Source organism: Mycteria americana, chromosome 5 (assembly GCF_035582795.1).
Source record: "Mycteria americana isolate JAX WOST 10 ecotype Jacksonville Zoo and Gardens chromosome 5, USCA_MyAme_1.0, whole genome shotgun sequence".
Lineage (NCBI taxonomy): Eukaryota > Metazoa > Chordata > Aves > Ciconiiformes > Ciconiidae > Mycteria > Mycteria americana.
In genome coordinates this window covers 67,072,658-67,095,475 of record NC_134369.1, presented here as the reverse complement: position 1 = coordinate 67,095,475, position 22,818 = coordinate 67,072,658, and the positions used below count along the sequence as shown (strand labels likewise).

The 22,818-nt window shown below is 47.1% G+C and overlaps 1 protein-coding gene across 1 annotated transcript in view; it reads left to right on the top strand.

Moving 5' to 3' along the window:
* PRKCH (protein kinase C eta) overlaps nucleotides 1-22,818 on the top strand; it is a 119,858-nt gene that overhangs the window by 63,822 nt on the left and 33,218 nt on the right. Inside the window, exon 10 of the mRNA XM_075503792.1 lies at nucleotides 8,848-9,002. Coding sequence (XP_075359907.1) covers nucleotides 8,848-9,002 — 155 coding nt within the window. The remainder of the gene's footprint in view (nucleotides 1-8,847; nucleotides 9,003-22,818) is intronic.

Below are 22,818 nucleotides of genomic sequence, written 5' to 3'. Positions count from 1 at the left end.
GAACAAGTGTCCTGACACAGGGCTTGGAGCATGCTGGTGGGTGGTAAGGAAGCAGTGAGGCCTCTTTGATGTTCTCTTTGAAAGGTGCTGGGAGGGAGGAGCCCTTTGGGAGCAGAGAGGACAGCTTTAATCATCTCCCAGGCTCTAAACCCCCAGCCTTCCCTCTCTGGCATGTCAGGGAGGCACAACTCGATATGTGCGTACACCTGACAGCCAAGTACACTTCTTGGATGCTTTTCTGCAAGCATTGACTTTTTCCCCCGTTCTCGAGCACTGAGACTGTTGCTAGCCCCAAGCCACTGTGCTGGAAGACCAGCGCATGCTTCAATTTTGTTGCTGCCAGCCAAAATCAAGTGAAGATGGTGACGAGGGCATCCTGTTCATAGGCCTGGCGTTTTCCAAAAGGCTTGGTATGGCCTCGCATGCCTTGTGGCCGTAAAGACAGGCAAGAAAGGGAGGCACCCCACTGGGGACTTGCTGCAGAGTCCTTCCGAAGTCAGGCTTGAAGGAGCTTGAGTTGTGCTTTGCCTGGGGCCCTGGAGCAGCAAGTTAGGTTTTTTGGGGGGCTGTTGGACAGGGAGGTACAGGGGAATTTCCTCTCTTCGTCTTTGCTCTCTGGTGTGGCTTCTGCGGGCCTGTGCCACGGTGCCCTCATGTTGGCTTTGCAACCACGGGAGAGGCGGTCGGTTTCTGCCTTTCTCTGGCTCCTGTCCCGTCTAGCACCAAATAAAGGCAGACTGCTCAAAACTGTGTCTTTCTGTAGTTTTGCAGTGTTCGCATCTACCAAAAACCCATGACATCTTTGCTGGCATGCTGGCCCAAGTTTCTGGTAAACCAGATGTGTGAGGCCTCCAAAGCCCGGTCTGAAAGTGCAGTCACACCTTGCAGTGGTCTCTTCATTGCAGGAACATACGGAGTCGGGGTGTTTGTTTGTTTTGGGGTTTTTTTTGTAGGCAGAGTGGTTTTGCTTGCAGAAGATGAAACAAGATCAGGCTGACATTTCTGATTTTATCTGTGAACTTTGCTGGGTGTCCACACTTAGGCTGCACGTTGAAGTGATAGGAGCTGAAGTGAAAACATGAACTGAAGGGTTAGCTGCCATTATCGTGTTGTAGCTCCTGAGTGTAACTTTCCCACCCCTGGTTGTTGAGGGACGTTAGATACTTGCATTTTTATGAAGCTGAGAAAATGCCTGTCTCCATCTGCAGTGGCTTATGGGAGAGAGACTGTAACTTAGACAAATTATCAAGCTTAGCGCAAGGGTAGCTGAAGGAGATGCTGTTGCCTATGGTTAGCCACAGTACATGAAACTAATATTTTTCTTTGGCCTTAAAATCAAGGGAAGTTGCGGCATAAAAAGGGATCAAAATGGAAGCAACTCGCAAGCAGCCCGAGCGAGCAGATGCCAGTCGGTATTGGGGGGGGAAGGCAGTCGAAGCTCGGAGGAGAGGTAACTAGCTGAGGTGCGACCCAGTGGTGCTTTAGGTTTCAGTCTCTTTGAATCCGTATTGCTTTCCAGGTGATATTTAAGGTGAGAGGATGGATCCACAGAGCGCTCGTGGCAAGCTGTTTCCAGGTGACCTTGGGTGTTTCGGCACTCTCGGTTTTCCTGAAGACCTTTGGCCAAGCTTACAGAGGTCTCTAGCCTTCCCCAGCACGGCCTGAGGCTAGCCGATGTTGTGGAGTTCAGTATTTTTAAAAACAGGCCAGAGCTGTCTCAGGTTGCTCGCTCCGAACTGGAAACACCAATTTCCAGTCGCTTTTTTCTGAACTGAGGGCTGTAAAAAGAGCATGATCTTTACAGAGCTGCTCTCTTCTGAAACACCGCGACACCAGCAGCCAGCTGAGGGGGTGCAGATGTCCTATAAATCTTTGATTAACGGCTGATGCCTATAGCTTGATACGTTCTCGTTCCTTATTCCTCAATTTATTCCCCTCTAAGTTCAGCCAGCCTTTTGGGTTTTGATCTTTCAGGTGGGAAGGAGTGTTTATGTAGTTTTCTGTGCCATTTTAAAAGATCTGGAGGGGAAGATTTAATTTTATTTCTTCTTTATTTCTTCTTTCAATTTGTTTTGTATTTTTTGGATATTTTGTTTTAATGGTGGCCAAGCTGGCTTTTTTTTTTTTTTTTAAATAGCATTACACAGGTGGGTTTTTTGGTACGTGATTTAATTGGTTGACCTAGTGCCTGAGATTCTTTTTTTTTTCTAGTTTGGGGTTTTGTTTCTAATGGAACAGATACAGATGAACAAGAGTGATAGAAATCACCTTTTGCATGTATGTTGAGTAAAAGTTTCTAGTCAAAAGATGAGCTAATCATGTAATCCTGCTGTGAATTAGACCGTCTTGAGGGGAGGGGATGAGGAGGAAGGACGTGCGTATGGTTCACTTGCGTATCCCAAAAGATGCATTGTTCCAGAGAAAGGACTGAATTTGTGTGTTTACAAAAACCCTCCAGCGTGCGGGCTTGAAATTTCATCCGCGTGGTTAAGAAAACGGGGGCGGAAATTTGGAGGGTGTAGTTAGATTCATGAATTTTTTTTTATTTTTTTTTTTTTTTCCCTGGGGCAGGTGGGAACCCACAACTCCCATCAGCTCGCCCTGGGTTGTGGTTGTCGTTGTTCAGCTCTTCTGGAATGAGCTCAGCGTTAATTCTGTGCCGTGCACACATGCGCGCGGCAGCCTTTACCCTGAGGGACCCCGCAGAGTTTATTTATGCAAATGGCAAGAGCCAATTTGTTATTCTCTAGGCGACGTTTCTGTGCCTCGCTGCCGCGGCGTAAGAAAGCCTGCCTTGTGCCCACTATCAGCAGCGTCAGATAGCAGAGCGCGGTTTTAAATGATAACTGGTGATAACTGCCCCGTTCCCGTAGCTGTGACGGTGCCAGTGGCTCTTTGTTAAAGGAGCTGAAAATGAGCCCGCTGTGGGGAAGTGACTGTGCTTCTCAGAAGCGCACTCGCTAGCTGCCCAGCCTGGAGGAGATGCCATGTACGCCTTACCCCCTTTCTGAGTTTGCTGAATTTTCACTGCACCTCCTGCTGGCTAAAAAACACCCCAAAACCAGCGGAAGAAACAAACATTCCCTTTCTCAGCCTTTCAGATGCAGCGCGGTGCACCGTCCGCGCCGTCGTCTCACCCGTCTCGATAGCCCTGGGGGCTGTATGTGCCATCTGTGGCACGCTCCCTTGCCGTGGCTCGATTTCTCCTAGGCAGAAGTGGTTCCTGAGGCTGACGTGTACTTCTGCAGTCACTGAAGCAGAGAGGTAAAACGGCTAACAGAACACCAAAAATCACCTAGCAGATGGCTGTAAAACCTGCCGCCTTTCTGCCGCCGCCTTGTTCGTCTGGGAGTCTTGGGCCGCGGCGGCGAGCGGAGCGGAGGCAGGTGCCCTGGCAGTCATCGCTGCGGCCGTGTTTAAGAAGCATCACTAATGCGTGCAAATAATTCTGGCTGAGCAAGCATAGTGTGGAGTATTTCTTCTCCTCTGCTTAATGTAGCTGTACTGATTTGAAATTAAAGGACCAAATATTCGCCTAGCACAAGTCATTGTCTCGCTCCACCGCAGTCAGGTGAGTGCGGCTTTGACACTGGCTGGAAATTTGGAGCTGAGCTCGTTACATCTGCTTCGGCTCTTGTGCACGCGTGTGTGTGCGTGTGTGCAAAGGTTCTCTTGGCAATTCCTTCTTGGTGAGCCCGTTCTGATGACACCTGCGATCTGCTACGTAGAGGCAGGAACAGCCTGCCCTCCTGTAAACCTCTTAGCTGGGAGCAGCGGGCAGCTCGTCAGGATGCGGCGCTGCCTTGCCAAAGGGCTGGGTACGGAGGGGAGATGCTTCGGCACAGAGCAGCGTCTGCGCCTGGTTCATGGTTGTGTTACTCCTGTGAGGTTAAATCTTGAGAAACAAACCTGTTTATTATTCCTCCTCTGGGTCCTGTGCTTTGGCGTGACTTGATCCAGGTACGGATGGCCGCTCGCAGTGCTGGGGGAGTTGGACATGGGGCTTTCCGAAGCCCGGTACCGAGACAGCACGGTTTATTTGCGCACTCCCAGCAAGACCTGAGGCAGATTGCTTTGTGTGGGGGTTGTGGACCACGAAGGGAGAACGGGAACATTGGGAGTGCTGAGGAAGCCTGCCAGCTCTTGTAATTATCTTGTAATAATTTGTTTGCAAGCTCCCTAAGCCCTGCTACTCTTTTTGGAAACAATAAACTTTTGCTGGGAAGCAGTGACACAGCTGTCTCTGTATGGAGATAATTTTGAAAGCCTGCCTTCTGCTCTGCAAAGCATAAACTGCCAAAACAGTGAAAAAAGGACTGTTTCTTGGGGAAACCCTTTGGCTTCAGCGAACTCAGATTGAGCCCAAAGCTGATTTTCGAAGGAGTTGTGTGCATGAATTATTTCCAAAAAGATGAAATGCAGACTTAGCGGAATTCCTGAGCCAGGCTGATTTTTTTTTTTTTGGGGGGGGGGGGGGGGAGGGGGGAGGGAATTGGACCATTGCTCTAAATGGCATTTAACCAGGTCTTCATATCCTCCAGATGCTGCATTACATGGCAGCTGTCAGCTAAAGAGAAGGCTTGGGCAAAATTCCTGCTGGGATGTGGCCTTGGTGGGCAGCTCAGCCCCTTGTCCTGCAGAGGAATCAGCGTGGGCAGAAGCAGCGGCTGGGAGAGCTCTGCTGCAACAGGGATTGTCCTGAGCTTGTCCAAGCCTATTCCCGGTGGCTCTGGAGGCTGGAGAGGCCCCGTCGGTGTTTTCCAGTGGCTCTCCTGAACCTCCACCAACGACTCTCTAGAGAGACGTCCCCTCTGGCCTCCACACTGCCCTTGGCACAGCAGCTCTTGTAGGGTGGCGGGTAGAGGAGGCAGCTTTGCTGTTATCTTCTTCCGCATCTGCATGGAGGAAACGCTTGTCTTCCCCATCTCCTCCCTCTGCGCTGCCTGAACGGGGGCAGTGGTGCTGCCCTGGCCGATTTACTTAGCATGAAAGCCTGTGATGGGAGATAAGCCTCTCACCCGCGCTGTCTGCAGAGGTCTTTGGTCTTGTGTGGGTTGTATGTGGATGTCAGCTGTGCCTCTTAGCTGGAAGGGTGGAAGTTAGCCATCGCACTGGCCTTTTTTGGGCATGGGGAGGGAAAGGATGCTCTTTTAATAAAATATGGATATTTTTTTTTCTTCCCCCCCCTGGGATGATGAAAAGGAAAGGTACGAGGGTTCAAAACAGCTTTCTGGTAGAGCTTGTGAGGACAAAGGGCTAAAGTGATGTTTGAGTTGGATTTCAGTGGGTGCTTGTGTTGCAAGGGGCAGTAACCAGTATGTGGATTGTCCCACCCAGTGGCTTTTGCAATCAGGGACTCTCTTCAAGCCCCACCAATGCCCCACTAAGACAACAAACAAATAAAGCGGGTATATGTAATTGCTGTCAACCACTGTCCTTAGGACACAGTATGTACTTCCAGCAGCCCTGGTCCTGCTAATAGGTGAACAAATACAGATGGCAAACTGAAATTTAAAAAATAAAAAAAACCCCAAACAGTTCTCTTGCACTGAAATTGGCAGGGCTAATCTCTAGATCCCATGGACTTCATTTGTTTCCTCCAAGTGTTTCTTTAATTTACAGTAACAATTGCTCTGCAGCTTTATTCATCTCGATCCCAGTCCAGAAATGGTGCAACATCATTTCCTCATGTGGCTGCCGCTGCTGCGAAGGTTTTCGTGTCACCGTTTCCTGTTGACTTCAATGCTCTTTTCTTACTTTTGCCGACGTCAAACAGAGATAGCAGATCAGGGAAGACTTCTGAGCAATGCAAACCAGAAAAATAGAAATGCGAGGATTTCAGCATTAAGCCCTGTCAAAAAACACTCCAGCTTTCAACTCCTCCTAATTCCCGCTGGTAGACCCCAGGAAAGGAGGCACATAACTCTAAGGTCAAATTTGCAAGTATCTGAACTATCTGCTGTTTTAAGATTTCCTTTTCCTGGCCCCTGTTTAAGGTACTTATTCACTCTTACTCTGCCTGCTGCAAATTGCTTTCTCCCCCTGCCCCCAAAATACCACTGTTTATTTCTCAGTGATTCCTGGGAGAGTGGTTGGTCTGTGCAGTTTGGCAAGCTGATGGCCTTGCTTAAGGGTAAAAATGGACGACCTTGCTTGGCTCTTAGACCCTGGTCACCAAAAGGTGGTCATTAGCTCTGATTTTTCTCATATTGTTGCCAGGTATGTAGCAGGCCAATGCACAAATGGTGTATTATAAACAGCTTGTGATACCCATCCTGCTGTTTTCTTCAGCAGCCTCAGGGGATTTCTAAGTGTTAGAAAACTGGACAGACAATTAGCTGCACCTCTTTTTAAGAAAAAAAAAAAAAAATTGGGTAGTCCAAAGTTTTGTTAGGCCTAAATGGGAGAGCTTCAGTAATTAAATAATCCGTATTTATGCTTGACCTGTGAAATGAGACCATGGGTGGAGGTGAGGTGTTAGCTGCTGCTACGCTTGTGAGCACCATGTAACACGTGCCATGATGCTTGCTCAGGTTTGCAGTTAGTCTGAAGCAAGAGCTGTTTGTAACAAAAAGATGCTAATTCTGTGTCAGCAGTGATGTGAATTTTAAAACCGGCTGGTTTTGTGCTCACCTGAACATTTGAGAAAGAAGTAGTAGTATCTTCCTTTAAGCATCATAGTACAGACGAGTACATCCAGGTGGGCCGTGGAGTTTTGCCAGCACTGGAGAAGCAGGATGTGTATGTTTTAAGATAGGAAGAGTTAACCTTGTTTCCCTGAAGCTCACCTTTAAGGAAAGAGTAGAAAATATATGCATGTTCACCTAACTGTATGCATGTTTATACAAGCGTATATATTACTTACATAAATACACACACACACGTACATCCCTCATCAGGTTGCTGGTAAATTAAATTACTTCCTGTTGGAGAGCTGGCAAGAGGGATTTCTTTTTTAAGTACGGGCTTGAAGAGATACCCGGACAAGCTGGGCTAGATAAGCATGTGGCACGTGGAGAGATCAGCGAGGAAGGAGGTGGGAAAGAATAACAAGGAGATGTAAAAGCTGGCCCGACTGGCAAGGCAGAGGCGATATCTGCACTGCAGCTGGAGGAAGGGTTGCCGAACAGGTAGGCACAGCATAGCCAGACTCGGTTTAACCAACTGCAGCGAAGATGTGGCATTAGAGATCTGATGGGGGCTGAAGAGCCCAGGCTGATGGTGGGTTTGTGCTGCTCTGGCTTAGATTGCTGCCGTAGACGAGCCAGCTTGAGTGTCTTTCAGCAGCCCTATAATAAAGGCAGGGTGAAACAATGAAGTATTGTTGTTTATATGGACTGGAGATAGCACTTAACACGTAGCCTTGGTGCTACACGCAGTAGTATTGCGAGATTGCTGGGAACACATCTATCTTAGCTTCTGGAAGGAGCCCAGAAGGAGCTGTTGAGCAGAGCCGCAGATGGTGACAAGAGGCAAGCTGTCCTCATCTGTCACGAGCCGTTTGCTTTCCTGCTCGTGTCCAGAGAGGAATGAAAGGATTCCTCGTTGCTTTTCTTCTGCTGTGTGCATCTCAAGATGTTAATACCAGTAGTCATTTCAAGCTGGCTGGCTGCCAGAAAGTGGAGCATAACAATGCTTATCCTCTTAAACTTAGAGAGGGTTTAAAACTAGCTTGTAGATGATTAACATCAGAGCTGGGAAGGGGCTTGTGGGGAAAGAAGGGCAAATAGTACCGTTAAAAGGCTGACTGCTCTCAACTCAATTGTATGCCTTTTTTCCAGTCTGCTTGTTCCTGATATTCCCGTAAAACTGAAACAATCAGTACTGAATGTCCTGAAACAATTACTAGGGGAAACTTTTGAACCAGACTGCAACAATTCTAGGGTTTAGTTTTGTGACAAATCACTGTGTGTCCTTCCTCTCACAATTAAGCGAGCACCCCTTTTGCGCCCACTAAACCCATATCCCGACTGTTGAGCACGCAGCTTAAGCAAGTGCCTTCCCTATCTGTAGAGTCTTGCGAAAACCAGAACAAAGCCAAAAAAGAAACCTGAGAGACCAGCGGCTGTGGTTAATGAGCTGAACTTCATTGAACAGGTTGCTTTTCTGCCCAGCAGAAACTTTGGTTTATACTTTGTCCTTATCAGTTCCTTCATCACGCAGAGGTCTCTGCAGGTTAATCAGAGCTATGAGGAAAGCTGAAATCTGAGGGCCCAAAAAGAAGCTGCCAGGCAAGTGTATGGCAGGAAACCCCATTCTGGAAAACAGCACACATTCCCCAGAAACAGCGTCGAGATACCCTTGAGATAACGTTGTCATTGCTGTCGCTGAGCCCTTGCGCTGTTGTGGCCAAGCTGCAGTCCGTGAGCAGTCTGGTTATGCGCATTACATTACGGAGCATCTTTCCCCAGAGATCTGAGGTGTTTAGTAGGGAGCAAGTGGCTTTTTACAGATTTCTCTTGTGCCCACTCAGCTCAGAGAGTGCTGTTGAAGGGGTACCATCCTCTGCTGATTCAGGCTAAGGACGGTTCGGGGAAACCCAACGGGAGGTGGTTAGTGATGAGCCCATGCCTACTGATATGCCTAATCCACATGTGAGCAGGAATTCATTTCATGATTGGGGGCAGAATTTTTGGGAGGAGTGCAGGGCAAGGAGGTACTAACAGATCTTCCTGGTATTGACTTAATCTTTCCTGAAAAAATCAGGATTTTTTGTTTTTTCCCCAACATCTCATGGGTTCTTAATCTGTTATTGTTTGGGAGATAATAGTTTTACTTAGAATTTTCTAAGCCTGACAGAGGATATGATTAATGCTGTTCATATCTGTTGTGTTTGCGTGTGTGAAGGATCGCCTGTTCTTTGTGATGGAGTTCGTAAATGGCGGGGACTTGATGTTCCATATTCAGAAGTCGCGTCGCTTCGATGAAGATCGGGCCCGGTTCTATGCCGCGGAAATTATTTCAGCCCTTATGTTTCTCCATGAAAGAGGCATCATTTATCGGTGAGCTCTGCATTCATTCATTCATTCATTCTCTTTGTCTGAACCTCACGGCTGAGATGATAGCTTGAGTTTTCTGCTTGAATAAATAACTGTCACTTGCTGCCCACCAGGAACAAGTCATCAGCTGGGATAACAGTACCTCCGCTTTTCTCCCGCACGTTGTCCAAGCTGCACCAGCTTCTAGGAAGGAGTGAAATTTCTGGCTGCAGTATTGACTACAGGGAGGGTCTTCCTATGACGTGTGTGTGAGCACGTAGAAAAACAGGTTTTCCTTCCGAGGCACAGGGGCTAGATTTTGTGGTGGTGTCAATTCATGTTGCTCTGCAGACGTAGCTGGTTTATATCAGCCCCGGAACTGCCCCTTGTCTGCACCTCGGGTGCCTGCGTGGCTGCTGGGCGTTAGCTGCTGACCGACAGAAGCCTCCGCCGTGCTGCTCTGGACCTGTCCTGCCTCTGTAGAGTGCATGTCAAACTGATGACAAAGAGAGAGGCATGAAGTGAAACCTTCCTAGATTTTCTGGGAGGTAAATGCAAGGAGCTGTTGCTTTTGCCACTGTGTGCCTTGTTATTTAAAGGCTAATATGTGCTGGTTATGCCCAAGCCTCTTTGTTTCCCTGCATTAGCTACAGGCCTGTGTTTAAACCCTATCTATTTGACATACCTATCCAGTACCTCTCAGCTCAGCCGCTAAGAATCTTTTTATTCCTGGCACGATCCTACAGCAGGAGTTTTTCCTTCCTGTCCATGTCTGGCATCTTTGTGTTTCTAACAGGATTGGAGCATCATTGCCTCCCAGGGTCAGCCTCCGCTCCCAGGTCTCAAGGCTGTTCTCAGGAAGCCATTTCCCATGCACAGCACTCTTTTTTTTTTTTTTTATTTTTTTATTTTTTTTCTTTTTTTTTTTTGTCATTCCTCTGTACTCAGGGGGCAGTTTGGTTATATTTGTTCCCTTCTATACTGCCCAAGTGCTCCACTGTTGGCTCAAGCATCACGGCATGGACCAGCCAGCATGGATCAGGCAGCCAGTCTGCGTGGCAGAGACCTCCCTGACCAAGATGACCGTTCGACCGGCTTCCTCCCGTGTAAGCCAGGGGCAGAGCAAGACCGCTTCTGGGGTGGAACAGGACAGCTAGAGCAGGGAGATGTCAGCACTGAGACAGCCTGGTTATACAGAAAGGTTTCTTTCTGACATGCTTTGCAGGACACCTCTGGCATTCTCTTGCCCAGAGCACTGGAAAGGAGGAACAGTCAGTTGTTTTCTTTGGATACTGTTACCTGGGTTCCAGCAGCAAAGCATGCATATTTGGGTATGGTCTGCTCTAGCCCTGCTCAGTCCCACTTGTGGCATGCCAGTACTGCAAAGAATAACATCAGCTCTCTCTTTTTGCTGCTTGGTTGCGGTTGTACGGCTGGGACTCACAACTGGGCCCAGGATGGGACCAGTTCCAATCCCAGGCAGGCTCTGTTAGTACCATTTTGGAGTTGGGCCAAATGCCGTTTGGTTTGGGGCTTTGCATTGTTTAACCCAGGCGATGCAGTCCTGTGTTTAGTAGTGCGTCCTCCTGTATCAGATAAACCCCGGTTTGAACACACTAAAACCAGAATGGCTGAGGGCTGAAGTGGCCAAAGGGCCAGGGGCTGTGCAGGGGAAACTTTCCTATCTGATAGCGAGATGATAGGATAAATCAAGTAAAAGCAACTTCTTTTTCTCTTCCTAGCTTGAGCTCCAGTAAGAAACAGATGGTCAGGTGAGGACAGAGAATATTAAATTATTTTTAAGTATGAAATCATATGATATATGTGGCACAGTGAAATAGAGAAGGAGTGTCATTTTAATATTCTCCAGGTCCTGAGAGTATGAAAATTACTAGTGATATATACCATATGTATCAAGCTTCTAAAGCACTGTGATTGTCTGCATAGAATAGCAAATCTACTTACTCTACAACTGGATTTCAGTCTAATTCTTCCCTTGTGAATAATGCCAGCTGCTGAAGAGAGACCCTGCCAGATAATTACGCAAATGACATTATCCTTAAAATAGTGATATCCAGTAGTTATTGTCAATCATTCAGCAGCAAAACTGTGTCTGTGCATAATGTAATGCCACTGTGCTTACAGCTTATCTTGTTCCCCCCAGCCTTCTGCCTGTCGCAGGGCAGGAGTAATCGATCCCTCTGGGTTTTGGCACTCTTCAAGTGCTGCCGTAATTCATGATAGAAACTGGAGGAGTAATTGAAAAGCTCCTTGAACAACTGCACGGGCTTTGATCTTGTTGAGAAACTGGTTGAGCTGTGGAGTCAGGTAGCTTCAGCTACACGGGGCAGATTTGCACGGGGATGACTTGTTTTTTTAAAATTAGTCGGGATGACTCCGTTCTGGAAGGTGTAAGAGGAGAGAGCTGCTGGCTGTGGCTGTACTGACCTGAGATTGCTTCTGTCGGGTCACGAACACCGGGCTCCGGGGGGGAGTCTGCGGGATGGAAGGAGATACTCAGAAGGGAATCACTGCACTTGTGTAAGAAGTTCGGAGATTTTATGATCAGAATGTGAGTGCTTGCTTAGGAAGCTGGGAGCAGGGGGGAGAGACACTAGGAAAAGCCTGACCAGAAAGTGTTTTGCACAAGCTGTTCAATGCGCCTCTTCTTTCCGGATTCCCAGGGTCAATGGAGTAAGAGAGTTGCCGGCCTAGAATACCCTGGCTCATTTGTTCTGAGCTAAACTTAAACATAATAATACTGTATTTTTCCTTGCTCCCTTCAAGATTAAGCAGTTCAGGAGAGAGTCTGCGTTTACCAACACAATGAGCGTTCTCCTGGTAAGTCAAGTTGCTTTTGCCTCAAGTGCTGCCAAAAGCTGGGTCTTCTCTTCTTCGAAATGCCAGAGAGGCTTGAGAGCCAGCACTGAAAGTTCATCGAGAAGTAACGGAAATGTGTCACTTTGGCCTGGGGTGACAATGCTGGTAACAGCTAAAATCAGGTGTTTGTTGATTCCTTTTTTCAGCCACACATATGCAATTTGAAATAGCCATTGTGCAGTATTTCTGCAATTGCTGCCGTGAGTCCATGAGAATGGGGTTCCTGAGGCAGACGGTGTATTTTGGTTATATGTGACTTTTAAATGTCAAAACCAGGCTTACTGCTGGATTGGTGCTCTCATAGGATGGTTTTCATGACATGACTGAAATTTTCAGTAAGTTTGCTTCTCACTTCGAGGAAAAGTCTGCTTTCTGTTACTAAGCCCTGGCCAGAATAGAAGTCACATAAATGTACGTTTGAGTATTTGGGGTTTTTTAAAAGAGAGGTTTCAGTTTCACAATTTTATAATTTTTCATTTGCAACACTGCAAAGGAGAGATGGCTTTTTGGCCTTATCAAGGAAACATCTCTGTCTTGCCCTAAGCTGAGGTTTAGCTGTCGACTCAGCAGTGCCTATTTATAGTTGCTTCCTGAAAAAAATGTTGACAAGTACAGTGTGGTTCCTTATCCCATCATACAGGGGGTAGGACTAGAGTGATTCCAGCCATGAAAGCAAGCTTTTCAACATGTCAAATCATAGTATATTATGCACTCCATAGAGGAGTAGGACAAGGACGTATTTGGGATCAGCTTCTGCTGTATGTTGCCAGGAAAAGGTTAGGCGATAATCAAAGCTATTGTAGATAAAATCTTTGCTCATAGGGCAGTATTCTTACACTGTCACTTTCTTTAAGCTTACTTCTAAAGGAAAATAGTATGCTGGGCCCTGTTGCAGGTAGGTAGGTTGGTTTGTGATTTTTATCTAAAGACTGTATGTGCTATTTTTCTTGAGGCAGCTCTTCCCGACTTTCACTTTCCAGTTCAGCAGTTCCCAGGGGAAGGGAAAGAATATTTTGGCTATGCGTGCCGGAAACAAAACAAATCAGTGGGCACATCTGAGCAGTATTAGATTGCACAGTGGCTTACTCAATACAAGTGAGCTAGTCCACTCGTAGTCTTCTAAAAAGCAAAGAGAAAGTAAATGATTATAAGGGTTTATTTTAAAAGCAGGATTTTTCCTTCCATGTAGCATTACTGTAAGAATAGCTGGTCTGCCCTGCTGCCCTCAAATTCAAACTTTTGCATAGGTTGATGTACAGCTTTGCTAGTGGATGAGTCTACTTGCCAAGGTCACCTACATGGTGTCCCTCAAGAAGCATCTACCTGCGTAATGAGGGCAAATGCAAATGTTTTCTTAAACTTGGGGGGGGGTGTGTGTGTGGGGGTGGTTAGGCAGGGGAGGGGACCTTGGGGTTTGCCCCTGCAGACTGTTTATATTTCAGAAAGGTAATGGCCTTTTTACAGGCAACATGGAGCAAGCAACCCAACCTAATGGCATGGCCTTGATTTTTGACAAACCTTCTTTCTCTCCCGCTGCAAATGTGTCTCACTGGTAGGATGCATAGGCTGAGATGGTCACTTTTCAGAACGTGTCTCCGCTACCTGCAGAGGTGATACGGCATGCAGTATGCAGTGACATACCTAAACTAGGCGTGGGTTAGCTGTATCTGGAAGCAGAGGCAGTGTCACCTTTGCACCCTGCACTTCAGTGCTGGTTTTGCCATCCCTGGGTATGAAGTTGGATAGTAGAGAGAGATATGTGGCCCAGCCCACTGCTTGGCACAGCACTGTGGCAGATATATCATTAAGGGTATAGATAGTATAGCATGTAGGTAATATAGCTGATCGAGAGCCAGATGAGCTGAAAGGCTGGGCTGGAGAGCTTAGGAGAAGGACTGGTTGTTGGCTGGCTGAAGAACCTTGTTTTTATCCTAAGGGTTCATGCTAGTTAGCTTATTCCACTGCCTTTGTGTCTGTACTGATATTTCTAATGCAACTGGCCCTTCTAGAGATGCTCGGGGTCTCCTTGTGCTCCGTCATGCCTGTAAGCATGGGATGGTGTGCACAGAGTCCCCACGCTCTGATGTGGCACCAGCCACCAAGATAAAAGGCAGCAAACTATGAAGTAGGTCCCGTAACTTGACTGTGTTTAATAGGATGCGTCGTCCCTTTAGAAGGCGAAAGACAATAATGCAGTTATCCAGGTGAGAACATGGTCTTACCTTGGGGCTGAACACTACTAGCTTTTGGGGAAAATATGATGGGCTTATTAACAGAAAGTGTTTCCTTTTCTGTGTGTTATCTGAAAGCATCACCTTCATGTGTGTGGTGCTCTGTATGACAGGGAAAAGCTCCGTCTCTTCTGGGATCTGGAAGGATTGCTGGACGCTGGCCAGATCTCTGAAATCATCACCTTTCCATAGTGTAGGAGACCCCTCAGGTCTGCAGCTGTGTGTCTCTTGACTTTTATAGGGAATTTTTTTTTTTGCAACATGTTAATTCCCTGCCAATTCAAATAATAAGCCTGCGATGCTTGGAGGAAGGTTTACATAAGCCTTTTACAGAGACCAGTTTTGCTGGAAAGACTCTTATTAACTGAAACAACATTAAAGTTTCTTTCAGAAAAATCAATTAAAAATTACATGCTGAAAACAGAAGCCGAGTGCCTTTCCTAATTACATAGAGCCACTGTTAACAGAGCAACTCTTATTAGTGTGCTGTTTGCTTTTTCCAGGGGTCAGGACATTGTAGACATGGGATCCTTCATGTTGTCTCTCTTGTTCTTTGGTTGTTGGGGGTTTTTTGGTTTTTTGGGGTTTTTTTTTTTTTTTTGGAAACTGGTGATTTTGTTTATTCTCATCTCATGACCTTTTTCACATCTGGAGCCAGATCTTGTTTCCCGTGAAGTCAAGGGGCTTTCCCCAGGGAGGTAAATTAGCAGTTGAACTGGATCTGTGACTGATACCACAGTGTCCTGCAAGGCAAACTGGCTGGCTGGGCGGCTATCTAGGGATTACCATTGGTTTGCTTAGGTGCTATGCATAGCTTTGTTTTCTTAGCAAATAAAGATAAATCTTTTGTTTAATGAGGTGTTTTTAAGCTTTTCTGAAAGTTTTTGCTTGGATGTGCTCTAGTAGATGCGTCTGTAGGTAGTCTTTGCTGCATTTGATGCCTCCCTCTTCCCCCCCCCCGGTTTGGCTGCACGTGGGTAGGGTCATATTGTTTGCATCTGAGAGAGGAGGGTGGGAAACAGCTCAGCCAGTGCCAAAACGAGTGTGAGTCTCCACTCTGTAGAGCACTGTAACCTCAGCTGTGGGACCTGGTCCCTATCGCTTCAAGACCTCGATTCAGGATTGCTCCTGGACTCAGCGCTTTCCTGGATTGGGGCCCTTAAGGCAAGAGTAGATCTGTATAAGCAGGACAAAATGAAGGATGCAGTATGTTATGAGAACAGTGGAAAGAATGAAATATAAGCTGATTTTATGGTGAACGAGTGAAGCAAATCAGCTAAAAGCTGCAAATTGGCACAGAATAGCATACCAGCAGCCCCGTCCCTACAACAACTGCTTAGTGCAGAAGAGAAATTTTCATGCTGGAGTCTCTGGAAGCACTTCAGTCAGCTTTAGAAAATATAAAAGAATGTCTCTTAGGGTCAGGAGTGTAGTAATGTCTGTGGCTATCTTATCTGACAGTCAACAGCTCATGTAGACTGATTTGTGCTTCTAGACAGTGCATCTTCCACATTGTTTTCCACTCAAATGTGGTTGTTGCATGCTTGCAAGCTGGGCTCTTTTACAGCCTCTGGCATGCAGTGTTTAAAGGGTTGTTTCTCTGCACTTGATCAAATGGAAAGTGCAGAGAAAAAAACCCAGCCTCTCACGTTTCCTTGTCATGTTTAATCAGTCACTGTGCAGGACAGTTTAGTCCTGATTTACAGTTATGCTTACGAAGAGCAGTCCTGTTTTGAGATCCACATATCAGATCTCTGTGCCCCATTGACTCCACTGTATATAGTCTGTGAACTTTAATGCAACTTTCCACATGACTAAGGACTACTGAATAGCCTACAGAAGTTATTGGCTCTGCTAGTGTCTACTTTTCTTTATGGTTATTTAAAGGGATTGATTTGAAACCTGCAAACCCTGCACATAATCAGTTTGTATAAATCATTAAAAATCAGAGCTCAAAGTAGCCTCAAGAGTTTGTCTAGTTCATCCACCTGCCCCAAAGCTGGATAACCTTTACCTAAATGCAAGTCCCTCATACTTTCATTCTTCTTCTCCTTTGGTGTAGTTGTTACATTTGCATGTAATAACTCAGGTACTCACTCTTACAGGCACGGACTCTCATTTGCCAAATGTTTAAAATGAGAGCTCGGGGTTAGTTAGAAATTCTGGTACTGGTGCAATAAAAATAAGCAATACTGCTTGTCCATGGAGGGGATAAGTAATTAGATATGGTTTGTGTTCTGTCATTCTTTTTGTGACTAATACATCCTTACGAAGGCATTTCACAATTAAAAAGCATGCAGATGCAATTTAAGAGATAGCTACGTGTAACCATTACAGCCACGTTCTTAAAGAAAGTAGCCCAGAATTAGACTCAATCTTTAAGTCCCAGAGCACCTGGGAATATTTAGGTTAGAACTTCTGAAACTAAGAACAGTCTTTGCTACAAAAAGACCGTTTTTCTGCCTTTCCTGCCCTCTTCATTCTTTTTTAGTGGCGTGAAGGTCATGAGAAGGAGAAAAAATAAAAATGGAAATAAATTTTAAGATGTTATGTAAAATCTATTTTTAAAAACTGCCTCTAAATATTATTGCTACCTTTTTAGCCAGAACTGCTCATCTGACTTTTAACGTGTTCCCTGATACCAAGGGCATTCAGGCCTATGATTTTTAAGGACCCAATTTTGAAAACTTTTGCTCTGAGATCTCCAGAATTGCGCAGCATTAATCCAGTCGTTTTGTTGATCTTCGTAGCCACCTCGAATCGAGGAAGCTCTCAATATTAATGCCAGAGAATATGACCCCTGAGTTAGCATTAGGGAGGCTGATATATATAGCTGAGGAAAAGGTCTCTGTCAACCTTAATAAATGTTTTGTACAATTTTTTAAAACAAAGATTATGCCAACAAAATGCTGTTGCATCTGCTCCCTCTGACTTGCTGAAATGGAAGATTTCTTGCGACATGACATGTTCCAGCAGGTGAAGCTACTATATATGTAAGGGAGACAATGAGAAAATCAGTATTGTTGACATACTTGGCCTGCAGCAAGTGCCGTAGCTATCCAGGGAGAATTTGACTTATTCTTTTAGATGTAGCAAGATCAGCGCCTGATGTTTCCTTGGTCAATAATCCCAATGTTTAGATTTTGTTCTTTATGCCAGTGAGTATGTAGGTACTCTGGTTTTATGCAAACAGAGGGATTTTGTGAAGTCACCCAGCAACTTTTAATATCCATGGTGCAATCGTAACACCTTGTCTTTAGATTCAAGTTCAGAGTCATCAGCTGCCTGTAAAGATACAGAAATAAACTAAAAATAATAAGGCAGTAGAAAATTTCAACTATTACATGGCAACACTGCAGTAATAGTCGTCTATTCTAGAATTCAAAATTTCTGTGGGAGAAAATTCCATCTTCTGCCAGCGGTACCCTGGGCAGGACGCCGGGCATAGGTTTGCTTCTGCCCTCTGCGCGCCAGCCGAGCTGATGCTGGGGCTTGTAGCGAGCTGCTGGTGCGGGCCAGGATGCAGATTGCAAAGCCTGTTCCCATGGAGCAAGGGGAAGCATTACTCATCATTTGGCCTCTGAGTCATAACACCTTTGCTGTTAATAGGATCGAGAACCTCCCCTTTTATGAGGCTGTGCCTAAAGGCACAATTTAGTCTCAGAATTGTATTACCCAATTATTATTCCACTAAAGCAGGTGGCGGTATTCCAGCTGACAGCAATGGAAATGGGAGCAAGCCTTCAAGTCTCAACCACGTACAAGGTGTGATATATTCAAAACCACAGAGATCCTCCACGCTCTGAGCTGATTTCTTCTCAACCAATTAAAGTTTCACAAGCATGATTTATTATTAACATCTAGAGCCGCTTTCACAAATCTCTCGGCAGCATAGTAGAGAACTGCTTCTGAATCAGGGAACTTACCTCCAGCTAGGAGAGGTTATTTACTAGCTAAATCTCCGATCCAGGCATACTGCCGTGGCAAAGTCCATTCAATAAATATGTGAATGTTTGCATCTGAACCATTTCTGATCTACACCCTTTTGGGGAAGGCAGCAGTGTCATGGTGCCTTGCCAAAGTGGGTCATTGGCTTTTTTGTTTATTTTGTTGGAAAAGGAAGAGGGCTGGAGGAGGGGATGGGGGGAAATTGGGAAAAGCAGGGTTAGCTGTGCAAGGTAGCAGGGGGAAATTATTCCATGTGCAAACCTGTATGGTGGAAGGGGTGGTAGGAAGTGATCCCTTCAAACTCTTCATGGGCTTTCAAATAAGCCTGCGTGTGCTGTTGTAGCAAGGCTGCAGCACATTTTGGCGTGCAGGCTGTGTGGCACCTGTGATAGAGGCTGAGCTGGTGCGTGACATTTAGCACGCGGGCTTCGGGTTTTCTCCTCCCTTCTCTGGATCTGGTTACATTCCTTTTGACATTTACCTGAGTATGAAAATGTAGCAAGGTCCCGTGTCCTCGTTGACTTGTGCCTAAAGGCTGAATTTGAGTGCTTTGTATTTCTGTTGGTCAGTATGCCTTGACCATAAGGTGAGGAATTGTATGCTTATCTATGTTTTGGGGATTTTGACACAATCTTATCAATTTAATTTAGCCTTTGCCGTTACCTGCACCTTCTCTTAAATTTTCCGTCTTCTTTTATAACCATTTGTCCTAGCTGGAGCTCTCCATTTCGGTACTTCCCATATCAGTAGTTCGAAACCTGGTGCCCAAACAGCAGCTTTACAGCCAGAATTTCTACCTTCAGCCACTGTTGAGCACAGAAGGGAGCAAAAATCTTGGCAGCTGGCTCCTGCTTCTTGCTTCTCTGCCCAGCCTTGATAAATGAGAAAGCCAAGGAGCTGCTCTGACTCTTGCCAGCTGGCCAAGCTCCCAAAGAGACAGCCCACCCGCTGCGAAGGTCAGAGCGCAGCACTGCCCGGCCGCTCTACCCTTGCATGAGCACGGAGCATGGAGCAAGAGCTGGTCCTGCCAGTCCTGCTCCCACTGGGGTCTCCTCGGGGCCAGGGCCAACCCCCGCGGGAGGGTTACAGCTCTCAGAGTCTCCTTTGTGCTGCTTGGGATGCAGCAAGCCAGCAAAGATTCAGCCAGTCCAACTCACGCCTTGAACTGCAGAGTTAATTTCAAAATTGTGATGGACGATCGATGGCAGCCAATCTGCTGGTGGTAGGTTTGAGATGGGACTAGTGTAACTCATACCTGAAATCACGTTTGTTTTTTTTTTTTTTCCCCCTATCCCTACACAAAGAGAAAATGCCCAAATAAGCCTTTATTGCACCATATCTGTTAACTAGATAGCTTTTATCTGTGATTGAGCCACTTGAAACATACTTTCCTGTCTGCTTTCAGAAAGGCAATGCTAATCTGTGCTTCTTGTTGGAAGTCGTGATGTTTTGGAAAGGAGTCAGAGCAAAGCGAGACCGGCTTTCGAACCTCTAAAGCCACAAGACGTCTGCGGCTCGAGAGGGCTGAAGGCTGATTCACGCGTGGAGAATCTCTGTTGCACATCCCCCTACACTCTTTTGATCTAGCGAAATTGCCCTGCTCACTCAAATTGGTGACTACCCTGACAAGGATAGCCCCAGGGGGAAAGACAGGTATTTTGTGTGATAAAATTAATGGAAAACTGTCTTGCAGCCTGCCCTATTTACTGCACCTCATCATCTCCAGTCACAGCTGCCTTTGGGGTCCTTCAGGACGGACGGCTTTCCCCAAGCCACAAGGCTGTCAGGAGAAGTTCCTGCCAGAGCAGTTGGATGCTGCTTCCCAGCATCAGCTGGTGGCACCTCTGGATCCCCGCTAGCCGGGAAGCAAGACAGCAAATTCCAACTATTGCCATGAACCAGTAAGCTGACATTGGACTGGGGATGTGTGAAAGGCAGGGGATGTCAAATGATGGTTTCTGCAGGCCTAGCTGTTACCTCTGCATGAGTTAAATGTGGCATGGAGTATCGGGTATCTCCATGTTCTGTCATGTCTAGGACAGGGTAATTGAAGTCATTGTTTGACTGACTGAGAGCCTTCCCTACTTTCTCTTCACTTTCTTACAACCAGACTCATGCTGAAATTCTCCACCTCTTCTCCAGGGAAGCTCCTAATATTTCCAAGTCTTTGCTCTGCTTGTGTCTTCCTTGAGACCTTGCTGTGGTTTGGGGTGGTTCAAGCTGTCCTCCTGTTCCTTGGGGGACGCGTCCAGTTAGAAGATGGCTGTCCCTCAACGGAGTTGGCTTATAGATGTGAGCACATAATTCCCATAGGCTCCTGATCCCGAATTCCCGGAAGCCCACACGGAGTACGTAAGGATGGCTGTAGCCACTGGGTATGACAGGCATCGCTCGCTCTCTCGCAGGCTTGTTCTTGGCCTATGTTGGCAGGGCCATTCGCAGCATTGGCCAAGTGAGTGGCTGCATCCCAGGCACTGTTATGTAAGGAAGAATTTCAACATTAATTACGTGTCTTGGCTTTAGGTTTCATTCTGTCTCTCCAGACACCAGAATTAGTCTCAGAAGATTCAGTGTGGCTTCTGCAAACAAAACAAACAAACTTTATTTTACAGGCTTTGGGCTCTACTGCTTTCTCCTGGAGCATCCGCTCTTTTGGGACGTTTTCCTTTTGTTTCTCTGCCACTGAGAAGGGACAGCAGTTTTTCTGGAGAGGCTGCTGAGCATAGCTAACATGCCGAAGTATTTGAGCTGCGGGAAGGCTGGCACTTCCAGTCAGACCGATTAAAAAGGAAAACTTAGCGTTTCCCTTTGCTTTCAGCCACCTTCCTCATTCTGATGAGTCGGAGGAAGGAGGGACGGACGGACAGACGCAATGCCCTGTTGCCAGCAGGGCTGCAGAGGTTGTCTGGGGCAGAAGCGTGTGCTGGGCGAGATGTCTGTGCAGATCATGTTCTCACCCTAATGGCTTTCCTCCCCCCATCCTCCTGCAACTGAAGTCATTAATGCTCGTTAAGCCAGGATGGAAACAAACCCAAACAACAACAGTCTACAAAATAATTCGGTCACTCCAGACTGGTTTGGTTTTTTTTTTTTTTTTTTTTTTTTCCCTTCAAGGAACCAATTAGTCTCCTCTCATCCCGTTTTTAGCCAGACTGGAAACAATCGGCCGGACAATAGCCGTTCCCCTCCTGGCAGGGCAGTCACCGGATCCGGATCCGTGATGGGAAGGGTGAGGCGCCTTCCCTCACCTGTCTCGGAGGGGAAGAATCTCCCTCAAGAAATTCCTGTGGGCCTCGCTGAAAGCCCTGTTTTTGTGCAGCCCCTCCCGGTGAGTCACAGCCTCTGGCTCCTCCGAGAGCCTCCTCTGAGATGAGAGCCCTCGGTACCGGTTGCGCTTTCTCTCAGCCCGCTGCAGGGTTAACCCTTCTGTGGTTTTGCCCAGGCGCTCTCATGCGTATATGACCCATCCCACTCGCTGGCTGATGATGCAGATTGTGGGTGCCAGAAAGTCCTGAAGTAATCTGTGGTTTATACCAACAACAGGCCAATATAGGACTCGCACAGAGGAGGGGAGGATTTTTCCAGTCTTGCTCATCTGAGTGGTACTTGATCCTAGGAATGGCTTAGCCTGCGTGAGGGGTCAGCGCTGCGGAGCGGGGGACTGCGTGATGCGAGCAAACGTATTGGAGTTTGGCAAAAAGCAGGGGGTGCGGTAGGCAGGACGGGTTCCAGCTGGAGTCCTGGGGTAGCACCGCAGAGAGCCACGACGCAGCTTGGCCAGAGCGACCCGCAAGATCTCTTGATTCCTGTAACTGCTTGCCACGCAAGTAACGTGAAGTGCTGTCCTCTGCCGAGGGCGAAGCCTGCAGCTGTGTCGTGCACAGGGCCTTCCTTTTGCTGCTGAGGTTGGTTGTAGCACGTGGGGACACACTGGATTCCCCCTCCGTCGCTGCACCTCCCTGGGGGCACCGTGCCTACCCGGCACACAGCACCCTTGCTGCCCCAAAAAGCATGGGTGGGACAGGGCACGGAAGGGCACGTTCAGGTAGGAAAGCAATGTGGCCGTGCTGCTGGAGGAGAAGGCTTAAATCACTAGAAAGAGGGACCTTGCTGTCTTTAGCTTCTAAAAAGCAGCCCAGATTTATACCTTAGTGGCTGGCCAGTGCTAAACCCGAATACTGTCCTTTAAAGATGCAGGAGGAAGCTAAGCCCGAATCCATGTTCTGTCTCGTTTCTGCATATGAGGTAAAAGCCACAGGGTTGCTAGTCAGATGCCAGAAAAAGCTCCAGCTGCCCAGGGCAACCGAGGACAAAGGGGAGCTCTGCTTGCTCGGCTGCTGGGTTTACCAGCAAGTCACCGCGTGTTTGAGTGATGCGTCACTAGTGCCGGAGCTCTGACATGTGCGGTACGAAGGTGCCGTGTGGGCACCAGAGCGGTCGGGCTGTTGAGCGCTTTGCCTTGAGATAGAAAGCTGGGGTGGAGAAGCACTTGGTGAAGAAATCTGCCATACAGGCTCGTCTGGGGATGTGCAGTGGAAAGTGTTTCTGCCTGATCCCTGAAGCTTGGATTAGCTCTGGGGCAGAGCCTGCTGCATCCAAACATCATACTGGGTGTCAGCTGCACCCGCTCCGTGTCTGGGCAGAGCCTCTCTGGGAGCATGCTTTGGTTGCTGTGGCAGAATGAAAGGCTGTTGATAAGGGTTGTCTTCTTGTTGGGCGTCTTCTGTTTTGAGTCATTCCAGTCACGGTGAAGGTTGCTGGTGGTGCCAGGAGTGACAGCA